Consider the following 22,729-nt stretch of genomic DNA (forward strand, 5'->3'; position numbering starts at 1 on the left):
AACCATTTTCAGGGGATGCCACACACTCCCATCAAGGAAGACAGGGAACTGAGAAGAGCAGGCAACAAATTCCCAGCAAACTCCATGGTAGAGCTGCTACTCACATGAGCCTGCACAGGCTAGAGAATGAGCAGAGAGAACTGATGTGAAACTCAGAATATTCCACACCTAGGAGGGACTTATCCCCTGGAATGGTACAGGCTAGGGACTGACCACCTGGCCAGGTAGCCACTCTGCTGAAAAGACACTGGACAACCTGGTGAGGATAAGCTAAACAAAAGCTCGCTTGACAGTGGAGGCTAACAATACATAGTGCTCTTGAAATCAAAATTAGCAAGAAATTAGGTATTTCTTAGTACTTCAAACTTTGTAACTCATTTATACTGCTAGACATGAAACAAAGATCTGACCTACTTTTAAACATTAAGATTCTTTTTGTGCTGCTAAAAAGTAGTATCTTCAAAAATAATTATTTTTCATCTTTGTGCCAAAATTCAGGTACTTCTCCATAAAGGAAATTGCATTTTCTAAGCAAATTAAGTTTCTTACTTAAAGAACTTACTTGACATGAATATTAAGAGTCTACTTCAGAGCATTTAATATTTATTAAAAAACCAGTCAACGTATCTAAGAGAGAGACACACTCACTTCAGCACAGGCTTTTAAGCAAGTCTTCTTAAAGCCCAAGAGTTCCAAAACATCCTTTTTAGACGGATCTGCCTCAAATGTTTTCTGTATTATATGTCTTAAGACCACAGAAAGCCCAGCTCGGCAGAATTTGTCATCTTTCACGACAACAGCAGGTAAACTGCAGCTCTGCACAACCACTGGAAGCTGACACCTGGAGATTAAATGGACCTCAAGATCGCCACCGAGGTTTTTTGTCACACACTGATCACCCACATCTTCGCCTGTTGGCACTAAAAAAACTTTAAATAATTTGCAGTCACAGTAGGATAGCAAAAACAGTGAGATAGATGTATGAAGAGGAAAGATACTGTCTCTGTACTGATGTGAAAAAGCCAAATATAAATGTTCTTCAGGAATATTGTCTTTCATCTTCTTCCTGAGATGAAATTCCTGAAATAGAAATCAGAGTATGACATTCATAAAAAAATACAGAATTAAAAAAAAAAAAAAAATTAAATCACTGGTTCTTCCACTATCTGCTGCAACTGATTTTAACATGAGACACTACTAAAGATATCCTGCCTGAATAATTGGCAGGCTCTTTTTGAGAGAAAAAGTAGTTTCACATCTACACTGTCTCTTTATATGCAAGATCATGGATAGGAAAATGATCTCTGTAATTTTTCTTCTGACATCAAAAAAAACCTAAAGAAAATGTTTCATTTTCAAATTTTAAGTGCATAAATATTTTAGAGCAAGGCGCTTTTTTTTGTACATTAAAATGTCCCATAATATTAACCATGCGTTATTAAAAAAAAAACAAGTTCCTGAGCACATATCTACAACAGTCAGTTCCCTAATATAAATATCTGTCTTTTTGTAACTGCTAAAAAATGTTTATAGCAGTATTTAGGCAATGGGAAATAATATTAGTTTCTGTATTAAAAATTAATCTAGAGTTGGCTGAGATAATAACTGAAGGACTAATAAGCAAATAAACATTCATCTCATGACAACATGAACATCTCAAACATATAACTACTTTAAAGCAGTCAGATTCAACAGCAGCAGACCTGAAATTAACATCTTCTCAGTATATTAAAAACTCAAATTAATTTTCCTTACAGTGGGTTGAAAGCTCCATTTTTCCTACCACAATATTCCATAGGAGTTTAACATGAGGCACTGACGCAGTAATTTTTCTGCTCCATCACTCAGCAGAATTGCCCATTACCTGGTGATGCCACCCATGACAGGTGGCACTGAAAAGCTTTAGACACTAGATGGCCCTCTTACAACGACTGTCACAGACCACGGCTCGAGCACAGTGAGGAGAAGATGTTGCTAAGAAGGCCAGAATAGGGTTTTATATACATATATATAAAGCACGAGTGACACTGCAACAGCATCAGTCTTTCAGATAATGGTCTAGATTACTAAGGTCTTTGCACAATTACATGAACGTAATGCAAGTTTTTTGGGGGAAAAAAAAGTTTTCATTTCATCATCTTGATTATTCAATTTATTTTCTTCCATGTAGACATGTACATCACACTTATTACTTTATACTACCTACCACAGGACCAAATCAATTGCCCAAAAAGAGGGAGTGGAAGAATAAAATCAAGTCCACATTAAGAACATACTAGTGCCAGTCACAGTGAAACATTTTTAAAACATTAAATGACAAGAACAGTGACTTGCTCTACTATGAGCACTGTTCCTTTTCTTTAATTAATACAATGTCACACAAAGAACAGGACAATACACAATAGGATATCTACTTTACCACAAGGTATTTTATTTAGGTAAATCTTGACACCGTGGAAGTTGAGACAGACTCTATATCCTCTATATCCTACAGCTCAGTGGCAGAAATCATACAGTAAAGGCACTGCCAGAGAGGTAAATCAAGAAGAGTTACTGCTACCATAGTCACATCCATAGCTTCTAGCATTTAAACTGCCATTCTTGACTACAGTACCTATTTCAATATTAAAAAGTACTCTTACATGCATTTAGGTTATTAATTTTGTTTTCCATGGGAACTCAAAGAGCTCACAAGTCCATCTTTTGCTGAGTATGCAAACCATTCAGACACACATTCACCTCATCACTCAATTTTTTTCTTCTACTTGATGCTCCTGGACTCAATCAGCTATTTTGGTTACTTCCATCTTATGCAAAACTGCTAAATATTTTGGTAAACTCTGACAAGGCTTCTATTTCCAAAGTACATTATTCTATAGTTTCCATTTATTCATCACCCATTCTTACAATTTATTTTTAAAAACTTTGTACAAGTAATTTTAGCAAAACGGGCTTCCGTAATGACTGCAACTTGTTACATAAGTCATTAGAATATCAAAGCATTGTCCAGATTTATTTGAATTGTTAGTTATTGCAAACATTTCTATGTCCCTCCACCACACCAGTAATTGAACATCTCATAGACTTCCCTCTCAAAGAGCCTTGCAAGGTGGAAGTTTCCTGTGTTCCTATTACACATGTGAAAAAGCAAAAGAAAGGACAAAGAGAATTTTTAGTTCAGTGTCACACTGGAAGTCTGTCCTAGGGCAAGCCAAAAATTCAGACTTTTTTTCTTAAAGACTTTGTTGTTTGGTTGATTGTGAGATTTTGGGGTTTTTTAAGGTCAGACTGTGACAATGAAAACTACAGTCAGGCTAATTTTATTGTCAAATCTCTCACAGAGAAACTAAAATAATGTCCAGGAGTTCTGTCTATAAGTCACTTAACCTCTGTTTCCTCATTGATTCCTGTGAGAAGAAAAACCTTGAATCATCAAGAACTGATCATCATTCAACTGAGCTGTACACCCTCACACTGCCACACCCCATCCCCCTCCTATATTTTACTTCTGAGAATTCCTTCTAACCTTTTGTCTCTAAGCACTGACATCATAAAGTTGCTTCCTGTATTTTTTGTTTCCAATACAGGTGCTTTTCCACATTGTGTTGGCTTTGCAGAGTCTATATTCCTTGTGGATTTATGCACAGATTTTCAATGCAAAGACTTAGCAGCCTACCTGGCTGCCCATTCTCACTTAAGTACTTTTCATAACTACTACCTGTCCATTAAATGTGTTTATTAATCCCTTGGCAGCTTACTGAGACAAAAGCAGACGCAGATATACACAATAAAATGAAATGTGCAATACAGAACTAACCAAACCGAAGAAGACATTCCACTATTTGCTCACAGTATTTTTTCCCTACACTTTTTTCTCTAATTAGACTGTAAATTCTGTGGGAAGAGATGGATTTTTATTCTATTGGTCTTATTTACAGTAGCCACTGTTTGAAAGAGAGAAAATGAAAAGCAATGATCAATACAGGTTTTGCACCGTAACTTAAAAGACACAGATAAATAATGTTGCCTACCTTTGGTATCAAAGACACCTCCTTAAAAATTATAAATAGTATGTAAGTATAACTTTCACTGTTTCCTTTCAATATGCACTAAAGAACAGTTAGTTTCACTCAGCTGCCCTATTATCAGCGTAATATAGAAAACCGCTGCTTTAAAAAGAAGTGTTTCCCATAAAAATTAAAGACACATGAATAAGTACATAAACATCCTCCTACTTTTAGTCCCTGAAAAATATTCCGTTCAATTGTTAATTACTACACGGTAAAACGGAACTATTGTTAAGCACACGCATTAACATTTGAGAAATATTTACTATAATGCCATTTAAAAAAGTGGCAAATATTTAACTTAATGCAAAGTATTATTTGTGCCTTAAGGCACATAACTTGGCGCCTGGAGTTACATTTCTATCCAAGAAAATCCATTTATCGGGTGCGTTCAGGGCCACCCCTCCACCCGAGGGGAGCACAGAAGAGTTTCGCACTCGAGCTTCAGGCGGGTCTACCAAAATAGTGAAAGTTGTGCACGGCTCTGGAGAGCCAGATGCGGGCGGGCCACGGGGGACAGGAGCGGGGCTCAGGACGGCAGCACACACCTGAGCTTGGCTACTGCAGAGAGCGGCACCACCGCACCAGAACTCCCTCGCAGATCCGCTCCCTAAAGCCTCTGCTTCCAGCTGCTCTTAGCACCGGCTGAGCACTGCCAAGCCAGCCCCAGGACTCTGCCACTGCCACGTTCCGCTCCTCCCGCCCTTTCTCCGGCTCCTTTTCCTTACCCCGGCGCGGCCGCTTCCGCCCCGGCTCCGCCCCTTCCTGCGCCGCCCCGGCCCGCGCACGCCGCCCGGAACTGCGGCCCGCGGCCCGCGCTGCGCGGGGGGACGGCGGTGGCGGCGGACCCGCCTGGGCGCCTTCCTCCTCCTCCTCCTCCTCCTCCTTCTCCAACTCCTCCTCCAACTCCTCCTCCTCGTTCTCGTCTCCGGTAAGACACCAGCGGGAGGTTCTGCGGGGCCTGGAAGAGGGGGCTTGGGAGGAGGAAGGCAGGATCGGGAAGAAGAAATTTGGGGTGGGAAGGGGGAAGGGAGAGGGCGATTGGGGGAAGGCAGAGGGCGATTGGGAGAAGGCAGAGAGCCATAGGGAGAATGAAGGAAGAGGGGAGTTGAGAGAGGGAACAGGAGGTTTGGCAACAGGAAGAGGGAATTTCGGGGTTGGGGGAGGAAGAGGGGTTTGGGAGGAGGGAGGAAGAGGGATTTAGGAGGAGGCAAAGGGGGTTTGGGAGGGGGGAAGAAGAGGGAGACTGGGAGAGGGCAGAGGGGTCTGGGGAAGAGAAAAAGAATTGGCGAGTGGGAGGAAGAGGGGGTTCGGGAGCGGGAACGGGCCTTTGGGACAGAAAAAAGGGTCTGGGAGAGGACAGTGAGGGTAGGTTTGGGTGGAAGAAATAGGGTGTTTGGCAGGAGGGAGGAGGAGGGGAGCCCTGGGGCCGCTGCTAGCCTCGGGCCCGGGTGAGCTCCGGGTGTCCCGCGGTGCCGGGAGGGCCCGGGGGCAGCGGCGGCCGCGCTGTCCCCGTGGGATACGGCCCCGCCTGGGCACACGGGCACGCCCGGAGCCGCGGCCCGAGCAAGGCCTCAGTGCGGGGCAGTAATGGTGGTAGGAGGGTGGTATTTTATTCTTTAGAGCATTCTGAAGTGTTGCTTTCGGATGAGAGGCCTTTCCTTCTCTCGTAAAAAGAAATCCCACGGAGAAATTTGCAGCAAGGAGGTTGCAGAGGGTCACGTCGTGGCTTTGCCATACCTGTTTCAGAAATTCGTTTTTAACTAAAGCTTGCTTCTCTCTCTAAGAAATTACGAGGAGGAATAAAATTACCCAGGAATTTGTACAGTTGATAAGTTTCAGTGTAGACATTGATTAAGAAGGGTGGAAGCAGTGGAGGTGTACTCAATTTACCAATAGCTTAAGCCAATGAGCAGTGACGTGTTGCAACATCTTCAGGTCCATTTTCTGCAGCATATTGAAGCTCAGTGGTACTAGGGCTCAGCAAGTCTCAGTTGTGCAGGTACAATATCACAAAAAACTCCTGAATTGGAAGGCAGTCACAAGGATCATGCCATTTATCAGGAAAAGGATTTACAAGGAAAATATGTCACCACTGCTGCATGGAACAAGTGTGTTAGTGACAGCAGACATAGATAAGGGTCAAATAGTTGATGTCTTCTTTGCCCCAGACTTGACCTGTAAGGTCTCCCAAGGCCTATTGGCACAAGGCAGAGCTTAAGAAGAGGAGGAACTACAAGTTGTGGAAGAGGGTTGAAGCAGGATTGTTTCCCTGGTAAGTCCATGGGCCCTTGCATTCAAGGGTGCCAACAGCTGACAGGATCTTCACAAAGCTGCTTTCTGTCATCTTTTAAAGGCCACGAGACTGGAGGAGATCCCAAACACAGGAGAAAGGCAAATCTTATGCTCATCTTCATAAAGGGCAAGAAAGACAAGCAAAAGAACTACAGACTGGTCAGCCTCATTCCTTCCTCCTGTGGAAGGATTGTGGAAGAAGCCTTTTGTGGCATAACAAGGAACAGGTAGAAACTGGGAAGAGCCAGATCTACCAAGCATAAATCGTGTCTGATCAATTGGCTTGTCCTCTGTGACTAAATAGCTAGATCTGAAGATGGAGGGAGTGTTGGATACCATCTGCTGTGGGCTTTGGGGGGATATAATGGAAGCTTTGATTTACCTGAGGATATTGTTGGAAAGATAGAGCCAGTCTTCGTACTCAGATGCACAGTGGGAGAATAACAGACAGCACAAATTAAAACCTCCAGTTCAAACCAAGGAAATTAGGACAGTGAGGCATTGGGCCAGATTGTTCAGAGGGATTTTTGCATTCCTGTCTTTGGAGATTTTCAGGATCCAGCTGGAAAAGTCCTGAGCAAGCTGGTCTGAATTCATTGTTGACTTTGCATTGAACAGGAGGTTGCACAAGGGATGTTGTGGGATCCCTTCCATAGGGAATGATTCTGTGATTCTTAAATAATTCCCTGTTTCTGTGGAGAAAACAGCAAATATAGAGCATTAGTGTAATTTTTAAAATGTTGGATAAACTGGTTACAGTGATATTGATTGAAATACTAATTTAAAAGTACATTATGAAATATGTTGTAGAATAGAATGTAAAACTAAGGCTGCCAGCAATAGTAACTCCATAGCAGGAGATCTTACACATGTCTTAAAAGATTCTTTGAAGAAGATGACAAGTAAATTAGAACTGATTAATACAATTGTTCTCATTGATACAGTTATCCAGACTACTGAAGTGTGTGAGTTTTGAAATGTCCCTTGTGGAAAGTAACTGAGAAATTATGCTGTGATAAATCAAGTGCTGATTAAGATACTGTAGCAGAACCTGAAAATAGAAGTTCATTTTTTCCTGCTTTTAAGATTTTGCTTGATCTACTTTCTTAGGATCTTCATCAGACCTGAAAGTGACCTGGAAGAGGCATTATAGGTAAATAAGCAAAATTTGCAGCTGTCACTGTTAATGGATGTATTCAGGAAGAGGATAAATTCTGAGGAACAAAAGGATCCAAAGGGACAGGAAAAAGTGAATTGATTTTATGGTGGTAAGTGAAAAACAGTGCAGTGAATGTGTTGGAAGGAATTACAAGATGTTGATTCACGTGACTGTGTTTTAAGGTAACTGCTACAGATCTTGAAGGTAGCTCAAAGGAATATGTGAGTGAAAGGCCAGTGGCAGTAAAAAATAAAAATATTGATGAGTCTATAAAAGGATGGCATAATAGGAGAAGTCTATAATAGCATTGCAATATAAATAGAAGATGTGTACTTTTTAGAAAAACATCTTTAGTAGTACACCTGCCTCAGCAAATAATAGGAATAGGAGCTCAGAAATAGATGGTTGAAAATATGACCATATCTGAAAATGTAATGGAAGTAGATCCATTTAGCTGCAAGTTATGATGAATAAGATAATACACGGGCAGGCATGCAAAATAGTAGATGGCAAATGAATGAAAAAAAGAAGAGGGCTCCTACACCCTGTAAATCTAATAAGTCTTAAATTGGAAGACCACATATTCTATAGAGTGCACAGTTAAAGCTCATAGTATTTGAGAGAAGACCATAGTATGCTCAAGAAATGGAGGAATCCAAAACTCCTTGGATGTTTTAAGAGTAGTAACTCACTGATTAATAGCTGTGTTTCCCCATGGATTTCAACCACTTAGAACAGTCCACCTTGGGAGGTAACAGGGACCTAAGTTAAGAAAGGTGCTTTTAGGGTTAGGCTGATGGGTGAATGCTGGGTTGCAAGGGGCTGTGCTTGCTGGGTGCAAAACCTGTTCTGCTTAAGGTTCAAGGGTTTTAGCACAGCCCTCTGATCACACAGCTGCATTGACAATCTGATACAGAAAAGACAGTGTCATACTCACTCTTTTCTAAACAGCACTTGAATTATTTCCTGTACAAAGATTCCACTTCAAGAAGAAAGTCAAGGAGGTCTGTCTTGCAGAATAGGCTATGGCATCATCATTGAAACACTCTGCTGTCTATGTCTCAAGGCTGTCACATTGCTGTATGCTGACTTGACTGCCAGAGGAGCAGTTTGTGCATGAAAACATGAATGAATGAAATTGGATCTTAGGTTTAAAAGTGTCAAACCACTGTTTGATACTTAAAAACAGTTTGATCTGTAAATATCTGGAAAGGACCACAAAAGCAATAATTTGCCTTTTGGACCTGGACAGATATTAGTTAGTTAGTAGCCTGTTTGACAGCAGTGTTATTATGGTCCCATAAGGAGAGCATAATCATCGATTTGCTTTTTTCATATGATGCTATTTTTAAGACAGTTGTTTATGTGTTTATCTTTCTGTTGAATGTACTTCCCTTCTCTAACTCATTAATAGATTTTTTGAAAATTTAAAAGTACAGGCTTAAACTGGACGTACTTGGACTGTTTACTAAGCCCAGTTTTCATATATTCTCATGAGAAATTTTTGCAATATGTTAGTCATAACTGTAGTAGCCTGGGACATTATAATTGTCATCAAGAACAGAGAAAGAATTGCTGCAATTACATAGCAAATAAAAGAATAAATATAGAAAACCCTTTTGAAATTTGGGGGTTAACAGTTCTGGCTTTAAAAAGCTAGAGCTACAAACAAACCTGGGAAGATTTTACCTTCAGAGAAATGAAAATTGAATTATGATTGCATTTATTCTCTAACTATTAGAGAATGGCTGTGAATGACTGTTGAGGCTGCCTGTTTCTCATGTTCACAAGTACATATTCCCAGTAGAATTCCTCTCTCCCTCAGAGAAGAACTTAAAGGATTTTTTTAAACAGGAAGTTCTACCAAATTTCTGAAATTAGTGTTTCAATTCTGCCATTTTCATTCAACAGAGGGTTTAGCAGAGTCCTGGTTAAAGACTATGTGGTGCTGACTCTTGGAAGGCATGTGAACAGAACAAAGAAATGCGGGACGTAATCTGCCCACAGATCTCAAGAACAGCCTGAACATTTGTCAGAGGCAGATGCATAAAGAAAAGAGGGCATATGCTTTCTGTGCTCCATGAATTCACTTTCTGTAATCATCAGAGAGAGACTGAATTGCTGGGACGGGGCTTGCGCCACAGTCTGTGCTTGATCAGTGATACAGCAGAGTAGCTGGTGTGTAGCACTTCCTGGCAGAAGTTCTGTGGCCACCAGAAAATGATTTGTCAAGTAGCAAAGATTAAGGAAGAGAGAAGAGGCTCTTGAAGAGGTTTCTTAACTCCCTGTTGGGTCCATTGATAAAATCCCTATGAAGTTCTGTAAGTTGAACTGCTTGATGATCTCAGTCAAGCGATTCTCTGGTGTCTCGTGAAAGCTCAGCATGAGATAAAGGTTCCTAGGGACTTGTAGGAAAGTGTTGAGGGAGCAGCCTGCCAGTGCTGGTGTTTTGGCCAGAGACATAAAAGTTCACTGCCATGAATATCAAAAGGAGTTCGTCAGACAAAACCTTGGAAGCTTCAGCTGAAAAAAGCTGTCCAGGCAGTGCTTTTAATGAAAGAACTGATGAAAGGCTTTTCGAGAATGTCTTCTAGATTATTGTAGGTAAAAATCCCACAAACATCCCGTTGCATTTTAAATTAGATTTAAAGGGATTATTAACAATAATACTTCTCATACAGTCTCAGAAAAGATCAGGGCCCTTCCCGTGTTATTTCTTAAATTATTGTCATTTACTGATTTAAGTTAGATATCTATTTTTGTAGGAACAATTTCTGGTGTAAATGCTGTTCCTTGGAGTTTTTTAAGGAAATTGACACAGAGTGCTCCAGAGTGCAGGAATGGATTGCTATGAGGCAAACAGTTTTTTGAAGTCCTTGTAACCTTTTCCTCAGTTTATTCCATTTCCATGGACACTGGGGTATCTCACAGCTCTGGATAGTCATTAGCTGACATTACACTTAGACTGTCACATGAGTATGTGGATAAGTCACAGTCTGAGTTATTAAATTTTTGCACTGCTTCAGCTAAATTTAAAAATGTATCTTCCAGTTATTTTATATCTATAAAAATAATACACAAGCTGTTTATATCTTATATGTTACCATGAGCTGTTCTTTTCAGAAGTTTCAAAAGTTAATTTTTCTACAAGTAAGATTTTTCCTAGTTTCTCTTAAATGATCAATGAGTTAGAAATCACTGTATGTGCAAAAATTGTTAAGGAGAAGGGTGGTGATTGCTTTTCTTGAAGTTAGTTCTTATTTTGCATACTTTTCAATATTTTTATGTATGAAATATCAAGAATATGAAATATTTTTTCATTTTTGTAAGTATAATGAGCTTTATTCCTGAATATCATGTATGCTAAAGAATGAATTTGATATTTCCAATGCCCAGATGCAGTTCTGCAGCACTGAAGTCCACAGTCATCTTCTAATGATAATTAATTCACATATAATCTTTGCTCCTTAATATCATTTCATTTTAAAAGAAATCTTCTATTTGCCACATGCTGTTTGAATTATGCTCCATGTGAATAAAATTGTCATTGCTTTTCTTTTCTTTTAGCTCCTGTTGAAGGCACAGCTATGGCTGCTACAGTGAACTTGGAGCTGGATCCCGTTTTTCTGAAAGCCCTGGGCTTTTTGCACTCAAAGAGCAAGGACTCTGCTGAAAAGCTGAAAGCACTTCTTGATGAGTCGTTGGCCAGAGGAACTGACTCGAGCTATCGTCCCTCTCAGAAGGTACTGGTGTTGGGGAGCATGGCTTCTTTTTGTGTGCCTTAATAAAGCTCTTCCTGGTTCCTCTTTCACAGCTGAAAAGTTAAAAGAGAATCAGAGAAAAAAGAAAAAGTAATTATGGAGTGTTCGTATTCATCATTCCTCTTTCCATACAATATAATCCAATCAAATTAATGGAAGTTAAAGGGAAAAAGATCTCTTGTTGATGCACCAAGACTTAAAAGAGATATTCAGCATTATATCAGACATGCTGTGTAAGGTGCACCCAAACTTCTGTATTTCTGCAGTTACATTTCAGAGCTAAAAGGCCTTTAAAATATAAATTAGATTTGCCATAGATAAATAAGAAACAAAATAAGCTATTTACCAGTAAAACTGTATCTCTTTCCTTGAAATTGTGTTGATGAAGTCATATGAGAAGAAGACCAAATGGTTCAAAGCAGAAATAATTTACAGGCTGAAACCACTTCTGTCCAATGGACAAACATTGCTTTTCATCTACTGAAAATCACTGAACACACCTGCTAGAGAGAGTATTTGACTCTGAGATGACCATATGGAAATAGCCAAGCAAGGGCATCCTTGTGCTGCTGTGTATTGCCATATGGATAATGAGGTCTTGTTCTCCCCTAGGATGCCTGCAAGTCAGTCTGCTGTGTTCTAGTGATGATCTGTGTGCTGATACATTTGCAATATTTCATTTCTACGTGGTTCCAAATAACTAAAAGGTGCTAGTACTGCTCAGCATACATCATGCTTTACTGTGTGGTCTAACTCCGTTGTGTTCATATTGTTAACTCCCTGAAACCTGACACAGGTCTCAAAACTCTCAGGTGCCCTTTGTATGTCAGAGTTCAAAGAAGCAATGTGTGGTTTAAGGAGGAAGCAGAGAGCAGAACAACAGTGCAAAGAGGTTTGGGAAGCCAATGCTAATAACCATTTGGCTGGCAGGCACCTGCCCTCGGGTGCAACTGAGGCTCACGCCAGAGGAAGAAATCTTTTGTTCTCCTCTTTTCAGTATATCTCCAGTATCTACAGGACTGCAAAGGTCAGAAGTGGAAAAAAAAGTACGAGAATTCCTTTCCTTGCATTCGCAGGCTGCAGGGTTAATTTGTGGTTGACCATGAAATCCAAGAAGAGTAGGAAGCACAGGATTACCACAGCCAAGTCAACAAACTTCGGAGGGCTGAAGCTCAGGCCTTATGACCTGTCCCAGTATACAGCACAGAACTGCTCCCATCTTACCAGCTGAGAGGGGATACCTTGCTGGTGCCCATTGGTGTGACTGGTCACTCATTTACAGACTCTCCTGGTCATTATCCATTTGCTGACACTTATGTGTCATTAATGAGAGCCACTGATTTCTGTTGTGGTCTAAATGTATTAATCTGATAGATGAATATGGACTGAGATTAAGAGGAGGTCAATATTTGTCTCCATGAAGGAATGAACTATTGATGTCTGGTTTCATCAGTTGTCAGCTTACGGTTTTAGCTGATTTTGTCCTCAGAACTGTCTGAAAATTTGTGTTCATTACCTCCTTGAATTTTAAAAGCAGAAATGTCTCCTCTTTAATGTTCCCAAGACAATCTGTCTTTGTAAAAGGAGCACATTTTCCTCAGAAAGGTGAGTGGTAAGGAAAGATTTTATTAATTCTCTGCAATTTAAACACTAATTTGTTGATGTGATATGAAAATATTTTAAGAAATTTTTTTTGCAAAGTGTTTATGTAGATGATCAGTGTTGTATGGCATAGTGTTTGCCTGTCCTGTTATCTCACTAATTGCAGATTAGGTAGGAACTCAGTTGCAGAATTTGCCTTCCATTTTATTTTCTGCTTCCAGGAAGTGGAACAACCAAAAGTATCTGTCACCAAACCCACTAAACAAGAGCCTAAAGCTTCATCCAGTTTGCCTTCTGGCAACAACAACGGCAAGCCCACTGCATCGGAAAAGGTGAAAAAAGAAACAGAAAAGAGGTCTGCAGATAAAGTAAGTTGTGTTTGTTCTCCAGTGAAATAACTTGGTTTAATAAACTTAAAGATGTTTTAGACAAAAGCTCCCCTTTTCAACTCATTTTACAGTGCCTAGCCTATGAGGTGCATTACCCAGTCATGTTGCCATTTAGGCAATCTAATAAATGTCTTCTTGTAAAATTATTCTGTGATTGTTTTCCCTGCTCATTGTGTGGAGGTTGGACTTAAGGGGTGCCTTCCAAACCATTTTTTGTTTTAAATCATAAGAGATTATCTCATAAGAGATTACTAAAATGTAGCATATTGAAATGTGATATTCCCAAAACTTTTTGCAGGATTTTGAGGTGAAGTAGAAAAAAGGGAGTTGAGCTTCTAGTTCATAAATATTTTGAAGAAAATACGTAATTAAGAGAATATGTTGTGTGTATGCTGCGTAAAGAACACTTTCTTATACTGCTAATCTAATGGTTCCATTTTAACTCATTTTAATAATCTGTCATTTTGTTGCATTTCCACATTCTCTGTGCGTGTGTTTAATAGACAAAAGGTGATCCTGCTGAAGGAGCTGATGCACCAAAGAAGCCCAGAGTAGAGAAGCAAGAGGCTCGTTCCTCTCCTATTACAGTTCAGACCAGCAAGGATTTATCTATGCCTGATTTATCTAGCTTTGAGGAAACCAGTGCTGATGACTTTGCCATGGAAATGGGATTAGCCTGTGTTGTTTGCAGGTAAGTTAACATTGCTTCATTCCAGCTAGGTGTAGTTACCTTTTTTTTTAATTGTGTACCGTTGAGTTAATGCTTCTCATAGTTTTTATTCCAGAAATCACTTAATCACTTAATATCCAAAATTAATCATACATTTAAGGTTCCTTCATGGATAAGAATAGTTTCTTGAAAATGGAACCCTTAGAGAGTGAACGAGCTTTTCTTCTGCAGGAAAGGACAAGTGAAAAATAACATTAGATATGATGCAAAACCTATCATGACAAATACAGTTTTTAATTATTGGAACACAAAATATTAATGGCTACTGATAAGCATTTTTTAAAAAATCCGTTCTCATCTGAAAGCATTTTTAGGTAGTATTAATATGAGATCTGTATGTGTTGGTCTTCTTTTCCTAATTGTTTGACATTACTTTACACATAGCCGTGTTTTACCGGCAGATATATCTTGCAGTGAAGACAGGTTGTTTTTACGTTCCAGTAAGTGCTCTAAAACTGGACTTTAAGATGGTACTAGCAGTACATTTAGTATAACAGATGTATAAAATACTTTTGAATAGCTGCCCTAGGATCAAATCACTCACATCAGATCATTCATATCCTTGTTAGGCCCCCACTGCTGCCAGACAGAACAGTTTGGCTCTCTCAGTTGTACCTCCTTCCCTGGACTTTTTAGGAGGGTGTATTGCCAGTACAATTTGTGATCAGCTGAATCAGCCCCTGGATCAACTCTACACATGGGTTTTTCAGTAGGTTTAGGTTTCGGTCAGCCCAGTAAGAGTAAATGCTTATGCTGGCACATGTTTGGATGCAGGAGTGTAGAGCCAGGACAGAGAAGAGGGAGAGGCCTTTTGGCAGCAGGATGTATTGTAGTTCAGCTTGAGTCAGTTGGGAAACAGTGCCTTATAATTTTATTCCTTCATCGTTTCCGTGGTTATTCCTGTTGTTGAGTTGGGGAAGTTTGTCAGTGCATGGAGGATAAATTCCTGTAATTACAGCTGAATGTACTGGTGACCAGTTGGGGACTGATGGATTTCATGTTATTCCCATGTGTTAGCTCAAATATTTAGTTTCTTATTATATATATTGAAAAAGGAAGAAGTTTATAAATATCTGAACTTTACCTTTTTTCCTGCAAATTCAATTTTTGCTGTCTACTAAAAGAGGCAAAGCCCTGCTCGGTGGTATGTTAAAATGCTTCTAAAAATAGTAAGGTATTAGCTTATTTGGAGGGGAGAATGAAATTTTGTTTAGACAGTCTTGACCTGCTGTGGATGATTAATTCTGTGTCTTCCCTGGCATTGAGAAAAACACTTACAGGCAAGATGAGAAATGCCTGCAAAGTAAAGAAACTGAAGAAAGAAAATGCAACTCCTGTGCCCAGTGTAGCCAAGACTTGGAAAAGCAGATCCATTAGCTGTTCCACAATCCATGTTTAACCTGGCTGCTGAAGGCTTTGCTTCTACTAGTTCATGGCCACCAGCTCCAGTGTTCTTGCAAAAGATGTATCTCCCCTGGCTAACTAAAATATCTCTGATGCCAGACAGAGGGGGAAGCACTGCCAGGGAAGGAACAACTCAATAGAGAGAGAGTGGCAACAGTCACCCCAACACTCTGGATTGTTTTCATTTTACATGGAACCTGCTGAAACTGATGTCACATGGTTGTCTTATCTCCAGTTCATGCTGGACTGGATGTTTTTCAGAGGAATTGTGCTTTAAAATTCTGAATCCAGCACATTGGTCAGACAGTATTCCTCTATTTATTGCTTGCTTTCAAAATTTTTTGGAGTAATATCTTGAGCCAAAATAATAGCATCCCTGTACTTTTTTAAAATTACATCTTTTAATAACTCAATTATTTAAACAGTTATGAATGAAAACATAGCAGAGTAGGTGGAGTTCATAGCAAAAGGGTTTATATTTATACTGCTTAAGAAGACAAGCTAGCAAGAACCCAGCTGTGGGTTCACAAATGCCAAAAATGCAAATGCTTTTGAATATTAACTATTCCTTTTTGTAGATGTGAAAACGGAAGAAGAGGCATGAAATGTTTCTTCAAGATTTGCCAAGTGTCACATGTATTTTCATAGTGATAAGGAGTAATTAATGTTGATGCCTGTGGTGTTTTTCGTCTTGTTCTTTTATATCAAGTTAGTTGTTCTTTTTACTAAGTTAGGCATAAGGAGGGGGGAGGGAGGGAGTATTAAAATAACTTCATCCTCTCCAGTACTTGTAGGCCTTGGAAAAACAGGAGAACTCGCCAGTTATGGAGGCTCCTCACTGGCTCCTCAGTTGTACAAAGAGAAATACTACATGCAGTTTGTAAATAATAGTGAAGTCTTCCTCCCAAAAAATATTTTATAAGACTGGTTTGTAAATAACAACCTAATTTTCTATGAATAATTGTTTGATTGGTTGGTTTTTGAAGGTAAAAATCATTATGTTTGTTTCATAGGGATTTTATAATTTAAAAGTAAGTGGTTTAACTTGTTTCATGAAGAGTTCATGGGGTTCTAATCAGTCAGGGATGGGTTTTTGTAATTTTAAAATAGGGTGAGTCTCCCTCCTTGAGACTGTTTGTTCTGATAGTTTATTTAGGAATAAAAACCAAACAAAATGTCTTTTAAGTATCCTGAATGTAAAATAAAGGGCCCTAAAATTTCAGAAAGGTTTCCTCTTCTGTTTTTAAGTAGCCTGTTTGAAAGAGAAATCTTTCTTAGAAAATGTTCCAGTATTTACATCGACAATACCTTCAGACTCTGTTTTTCTGTTATATAAAGAAATAAGGGATTACCTTTCCCCATGTATCTACAAATAGAGTTTCCATGGTTACCTGGGTACCTGCTCCTCGGGGATATCAGCAAAAGCAGCTTAGCAATTAAATAGCTTGATTTGTCATCTAAAAGAAGGAATCGTTAGGAAAATGGTATTTGGGTAATTCACAGGCAGACTCCCAGCCATGTATATATCACTAATGTGTCATTTATACAGCGTGATTACTTTCAGCAAGGCCCACGCAAAATGAAGCCCTCATCACCAGCTTGCATGTTTGCTTCGAGGCAGGACTGCACAATTAATCCTTTCTATTCCATCTCTCCATGATTCTGGTATTATCTCGAATTCCCTGTGTTTGTTTATGTGGTAGGGACCAAAGGGGTGGCTAATGAAACATCTTCAAAGCAGCATAGAGCTTGGTTTCATTCAAAAGATGATGCTTTTGAATCCTTTAGCAGAAAGCACTCCTACATGCTTGTCATTGGGAAATTATTTGTTCTTGAACTGTATTGCTCTGCAGCTGACAGCAAAATTACCCAAATGGAGACCAGGCTCTCATATGCTATTATAATGAGGAAGTCGTAATTGGCATATTGTGATGTATCCATAAAATGCCCAGGTGAACCAAAGTGGGCAAGACTTACATTTCTAATCTAAAAATCAAGCAGGGAAATCAAGACTGTCATATACACATGTATAATAGAATGGAAGTATTCAAATTTCCTGAAAGACATTATCTTGAAAAAATACCAAATTTCTAAAATACTAGTTAGGAAGAGCTGACACAGGAAGAAAAAGAAGACATTCAATTTGCCTCAGGTAGAAAATATATGTGAAAGAAACAATATTTTTATTTTCTATCTTAAGCCTTGCAAAATTTTCAACAATTGGATAATCCTGTAAGTGCTTTCTCCCATAATCTGTTCTTAACTATTTGCTCTGCAGGCAAATGACAGTTACTTTTGTGAATCAGCTAGTGGAGTGTCAGGAGTGCCATAATCTCTACCACCAGGATTGCCATAAACCTCAGGTGACAGACAAGGAAGTGAATGATCCTCGACTTGTCTGGTATTGTGCCCGCTGTACCAGGCAGATGAAGAGAATGGTAGGAGTCAGTTTTTTGTCTTGTGTGAGCACTGTTTGAATACAGCAGGCTATTTCTACTGTGGGAGAATATTTCCTGGGTTAGACAAATCTTAGGAAACATGTTGGAGAACCATTTTTCTCAGCAGTGCCTCCCTTGCTGCAGCTGTGGTTTTTAATGTAGCATCTCAAAGAGTATTCTGTAATGAACATCTTAAACAAAGCTTTTTAAAAATCAGAAGGTGAGTTAAGAAGAGTGAAATAAGATTGTTTCCTTCTTGGTAAGCAGAAGTTAAAACCCCTTTTTTTATTATTTCAGGTGATACTTGGCCTTTAGTAATAGCCCTGCAGTTTAAGTTTTCTTCTCAGCTTTGGATATAAATGGTTTTTTTCCTGTAGGACAAGACTGCAAATTTCAACCTGACATGTTAGGGTCGAAAATACGCTGGGGGTAGCATATTCCAGTTAAAAAAATATATATATATATGTATATATATACACATTTAAAACCCTTTATTTTGATTTATCTGTATGACTGAACAGTATCCTACCAGAATCCCACTCATCTCACTATGAGAAAGAAACATAAGACAGAACCTTTGGGTGCATGCAACGTTAGTGACTTTAGTTCTGGTGTTTTAAGATCACACCCAGAATACAGAAAAGTACAGCAGAAAATGTGTTTTGAAACTGTTCTGCCATAACTTAGCAAGTGTTATCTGTTGAAATGGGTCCACTAAGAAGAAGGAAAGAAGGCAAAGTAAGATGCTGGCCTAGGATGTACCAACATAGACTGAAATACATGATTATTCTGGTGATCATCAGGCTTTTGAACTCGGAGGAGTGGTTGCTTGAGGTCAGTTCTGCACAGGGTAGCCAATTTAGGCATTGAGCAGTTGCCTTCAGTATGACCTTTCCTTGTTTTGTTTCAGCATGAATTCTGCCGTTTTGCCTGCCACTTCTTAGTAGAAGAACCTTGCAGCCTACGTCCCAGTACTGTTGGACTATGTCCTTGTCTTCTGCAAGTTCACCTGTCTTTGCCTTTTTCCTGTAAAGGCCCAGTGCTTTCCTGCTTTACAAGCATCAACACTGCCACTCTTTCCATGCTGAACTAGCAAGTTCTATTCAGAATGCTTTTTGGCTGGACCCTGCCTCCAGTACCATAGCCAGCACATATCCACATCCCCTGTTGCCTCATTTTAGGGACCATTAAACCTGAAATTATAATGTCTAGATAGCAATCTTAAAATGCTCATGCTTTTTGTTAATAGTCAAAACAGTCCATGTTATGTGGCCTGTAAGTAATTCAGGGGTTTTTTTTCCTACCACTTATACAGGCTCAGAAGACACAAAAACCACCTCAAAAACCAGCTCCTGCAGTGGTTTCAGTTGCACCAGCTTTGAAGGATCCTTTGGTCAAGAAACCAGAAATCAAGTTAAAACCTGAGACCCCACCAGCTTTTCTGGCATTCAAGAGAACAGAAGTGAAGGTAAGGTAATTTAAATTTACCAGAGGAAGAGTTTGTTTCGCTGCACAGATAATAGGGTTTTTCTCAATTACACCAATCTTTTCACATAAGAACCATAACTGAAAACAGTCTCCTAGACCATGTGGACTGAGTACCACAGCATAGTGGGTTTGCATGAGCAATGAAAGAAAGGGGGGAAAAACCTCACTTCACATCCCTGGAAGTGTTCAAGACCAGGCTGGGTGGGGCTCTGAACAACCTGGTCTAGTGGAAGGTGTCCCTGCCTGTCGCAGGAGGTTGAAAATAGATGATCTTTAAAGTCCTTCCCAGAACCTGAACCATTCTATGATTCTGTGAATCATACAAAATACATTATTTGCTCTCTCTGGTCAAGTAACTTAAGTGTGACACTTGGAAGGCTTTTTCTCATGGCAACAGTGGCCTTGGATTTAATGATCTTGAAGGTCTTTTCTAGCTAGATGGTTCTGTGATTTCATGAGAGGGAAAGTGTTGCTGACTCTATGAGATTTAATTTAGGAGCTTCTTCAATATAATCTGATCTAGGAGGTGGCATTCTTGCCCATGCTAGCAGGGTTGGAACAACATGATCTTCAAGGTCCCTTCCTGCCCAAATCGTTCTGTGATTCTCTTCTGTGATTCTCTTCTGTGATTCTCTTCTGTGATTCTCTTCTGTGATTCTCTTCTGTGATTCTCTTCTGTGATTCTCTTCTGTGATTCTCTTCTGTGATTCTCTTCTGTGATTCTCTTCTGTGATTCTCTTCTGTGATTCTCTTCTGTGATTCTCTTCTGTGATTCTCTTCTGTGATTCTCTTCTGTGATTCTCTTCTGTGATTCTCTTCTGTGATTCTCTTCTGTGATTCTCTTCTGTGATTCTCTTCTGTGATTCTCTTCTGTGATTCTCTTCTGTGATTCTCTTCTGTGATTCTCTTCTGTGATTCTCTTCTGTGATTCTCTTCTGTGATTCTCTTCTGTGATTCTCTTCTGTGATTCTCTTCTGTGATTCTCTTCTGTGATTCTCTTCTGTGATTCTCTTCTGTGATTCTCTTCTGTGATTCTCTTCTGTGATTCTCTTCTGTGATTCTCTTCTGTGATTCTCTTCTGTGATTCTCTTCTGTGATTCTCTTCTGTGATTCTCTTCTGTGATTCTCTTCTGTGATTCTCTTCTGTGATTCTCTTCTGTGATTCTCTTCTGTGATTCTCTTCTGTGATTCTCTTCTGTGATTCTCTTCTGTGATTCTCTTCTGTGATTCCGTGTTGCTTCATGTTTCTGTTTTTTCAAGTTAAAATATTGTCGAAAGGTCAAATCGGTCAAAGGTGGTAAACCAGAAGCAGTGTAATAAATAACAGAGTAGTGTAATAAAGCATGACCCTTTCTTAGGAAAACACAACTTTAACTCAAAATCAAAGCAATCATTCATGTGCTCAAAGTCATGTTTGCCATTGCTCTGCCCACATGCAAACCATCACGGATACTAGGATGGGTATTGCTCTAGCACTTACACTTGTGAATGACTTTTTCCCCTTCAGCAGAGTGATTTATGTGCCTAAACAGGTTGTAAGACGCGAGGCCTGATTTCTTCCATCAACTTTACTATTCAGGAGCTGTCTGGGTATCCTATAAAAGAAGTATTACTTGAATAGAGAGGTTTAGTTTTTGTTTTGATTCTGCCATTTGGTGTAACTCTTACTTAAATCAAGAGATGATTCTCACCTGTAGCCTGGGGACTGTAGGGTTTAAGGGGTGGGAACTCAGTGTGGATAGCACAGTGCTCCGCAGCCAAAGGGAACCCATCTTTGCAGAAAGTTTCTTTTACAGTACCTGAATGGGAAGAGACTATAGGATAGTACTTTTTTTTTTTGATTCTATCTGTGGTACAAGCTGCTAAGAACCAAAAAGAAAGGGAACAATTTAGATACTGCTACTTTGACAATAAGACTGTAATAAATGCAATACTTAATTGCTCAGTGTCTGATTTTTGTCTGAGCATCTGTCAGCTTGTTAAAAAGTGACACCTCGGAACACCAGTAAAAAAAAAAGAAGGCAAGCCACCACCTGTCATATGGGTCACAAATTTAGGTTTTTATTGTTTGTGGAGGGATCACAGTGCTGTGTGATGGTCTGCTAAATGTACGGAAGAAAGGGGACAAAAGGTATTATTTGTTTTGTGTGCCTGGAAGATTAAAAGTTGGCTGCACCTGGCATCCTTTCCTGTTCTTGTTAGTACTTTTCAACTGTGATGACCAGTGATAAAATACTGTCCCCTGGGTGTTCCTGGGAAAAGAACTGAAACAGAGGCTCAGTGTGTTCCTGTTACACAAATAGATGCTGCTATAATAAGAATGCTTATCTATTTTAGACCTCAGCAGCAGTTTCGGGGAACTCTGCCAGTACAAGCGTTTCCTCTTCAGCAACGAGTGGCCTTACAGGATGGGCTGCATTTGCAGCCAAAACCTCCTCTGCCAACCCATCGACTGCCAAACTGGGATCAACAGCACAGAGTGCCGGCGGGAAACCTGCAGCTTCTTCAAATAACCAGAAACCCGTGGGTTTGTCAGGCCTGGCAACTTCAAAAACAGGACTGGGGGCCAAAATCGCTTCTGCCAACAACAGCACGAACCCCGTTCAGCTGAAGCCTCCCCCGCCGCTGACGCTGGGGAAGACGACGCTGAGCCGCTCGGTGAGCAGCGACAACGTGAGCAAGGCCGGGCTGCCCAGCCCCAGCAGCGCCGTCCCCGGCACCAGCGGCCCGGCCGGCGGCGGCAACAACGGCGGCGGCTCCGCGGGGAGCAGCGCAGGCGGCACCGGCAAAGCCGCGGCGGACACCGGCAACCAGCCAGCGTCCCTCAAGGGCCCGACCTCGCAGGAGTCCCAGCTCAACGCCATGAAAAGGCTACAAATGGTCAAGAAGAAGGCTGCTCAAAAGAAGCTCAAGAAGTAGTCTGGCTGCTTGCTGATGTCGTCGGTTGCATTCTGTGAGACAGCAGCGTAGGTGTTTTTCTTAAAGAAAATCCCCCGGGTACTGGACGGAAAGAGGTTAAATCAGGGAAGCCGAAACCCTATGTTATACAGAAGGTCAAACTTTAATAACTCTAGTGTTCCTTCTGCCTTTGCAAGTCTGTGAATTGAATATGGAGTTCATTATTACAAGCTCCTAGTTTTGTAGCTCAAAGCACCGAAACTTGAAATTGCGAAAGTTGGGTATTTTTTAATATTAAAACCCCCACATTTGTGTAGATACTTAATAAATTGAACTTTCTGAAACCGTCATTCTTAAATGTTAATAATAAAAGGATTATTAATCTGGGAAGTCATTGCCACTTTTCTTTCACCCTGTATTCCAATACTTAAATTGCTTCAGATGTTCAAAGCTGTCTGTATTATGCAGAGTTCATTACCTCATATTACAAAGCTTGTT

At 40.0% G+C, this 22,729-nt stretch overlaps 2 protein-coding genes across 12 annotated transcripts in view; one reads left to right on the forward strand and one right to left on the reverse strand.

Moving 5' to 3' along the window:
- GSTCD (glutathione S-transferase C-terminal domain containing) overlaps positions 1–4,918 on the reverse strand; it is a 47,169-nt gene extending 42,251 nt beyond the window's left edge. The window contains exons 1-2 of one of the 2 annotated variants that reach the window (XM_063421421.1): positions 4,796–4,918; positions 649–1,080 (exon numbers count right to left, since the gene is read on the reverse strand). In XM_063421421.1, coding sequence (XP_063277491.1) covers positions 649–1,059 — 411 coding nt within the window. In that variant the 5' untranslated portion in view covers positions 1,060–1,080; positions 4,796–4,918. The other variant, XM_063421420.1, reaches the window with a different exon arrangement.
- INTS12 (integrator complex subunit 12) lies at positions 4,860–22,613 on the forward strand. Of its 10 annotated transcripts, none has more exons than XM_063421423.1 (10): positions 4,860–4,998; positions 6,239–6,342; positions 6,424–6,589; positions 7,473–7,630; positions 11,089–11,264; positions 13,106–13,252; positions 13,777–13,964; positions 17,686–17,845; positions 19,161–19,313; positions 21,671–22,613. In XM_063421423.1, the coding sequence occupies exons 5-10, from the start codon at positions 11,109–11,111 to the stop codon at positions 22,250–22,252; spliced, it is 1,386 nt and encodes a 461-aa protein (XP_063277493.1). In that variant the 5' UTR covers positions 4,860–4,998; positions 6,239–6,342; positions 6,424–6,589; positions 7,473–7,630; positions 11,089–11,108; the 3' UTR covers positions 22,253–22,613. The 10 variants fall into 10 exon arrangements, with proteins under 10 accessions (XP_063277493.1, XP_063277497.1, XP_063277495.1 ...); XM_063421424.1 differs by lacking the exon at positions 4,860–4,998 and adding an exon at positions 5,032–5,082; XM_063421427.1 differs by lacking the exon at positions 6,424–6,589.
- The last annotated feature ends 116 nt before the right edge of the window (positions 22,614–22,729 follow it).

This window comes from Prinia subflava, chromosome Z, assembly GCF_021018805.1.
Source record: "Prinia subflava isolate CZ2003 ecotype Zambia chromosome Z, Cam_Psub_1.2, whole genome shotgun sequence".
Taxonomy (NCBI): domain Eukaryota; kingdom Metazoa; phylum Chordata; class Aves; order Passeriformes; family Cisticolidae; genus Prinia; species Prinia subflava.

Coding starts and splice junctions, on each gene's coding strand:
- INTS12 (XM_063421423.1), top strand. CDS start 11,109: ATGGCTGCTACAGTGAACTTGGAGCTGGATCCCGTTTTTCTGAAAGCC. Junction 11,265..13,105: donor GCTATCGTCCCTCTCAGAAG/GTACTGGTGTTG, acceptor TTCTGCTTCCAG/GAAGTGGAACAACCAAAAGT. Junction 13,965..17,685: donor TTAGCCTGTGTTGTTTGCAG/GTAAGTTAACAT, acceptor TTTGCTCTGCAG/GCAAATGACAGTTACTTTTG.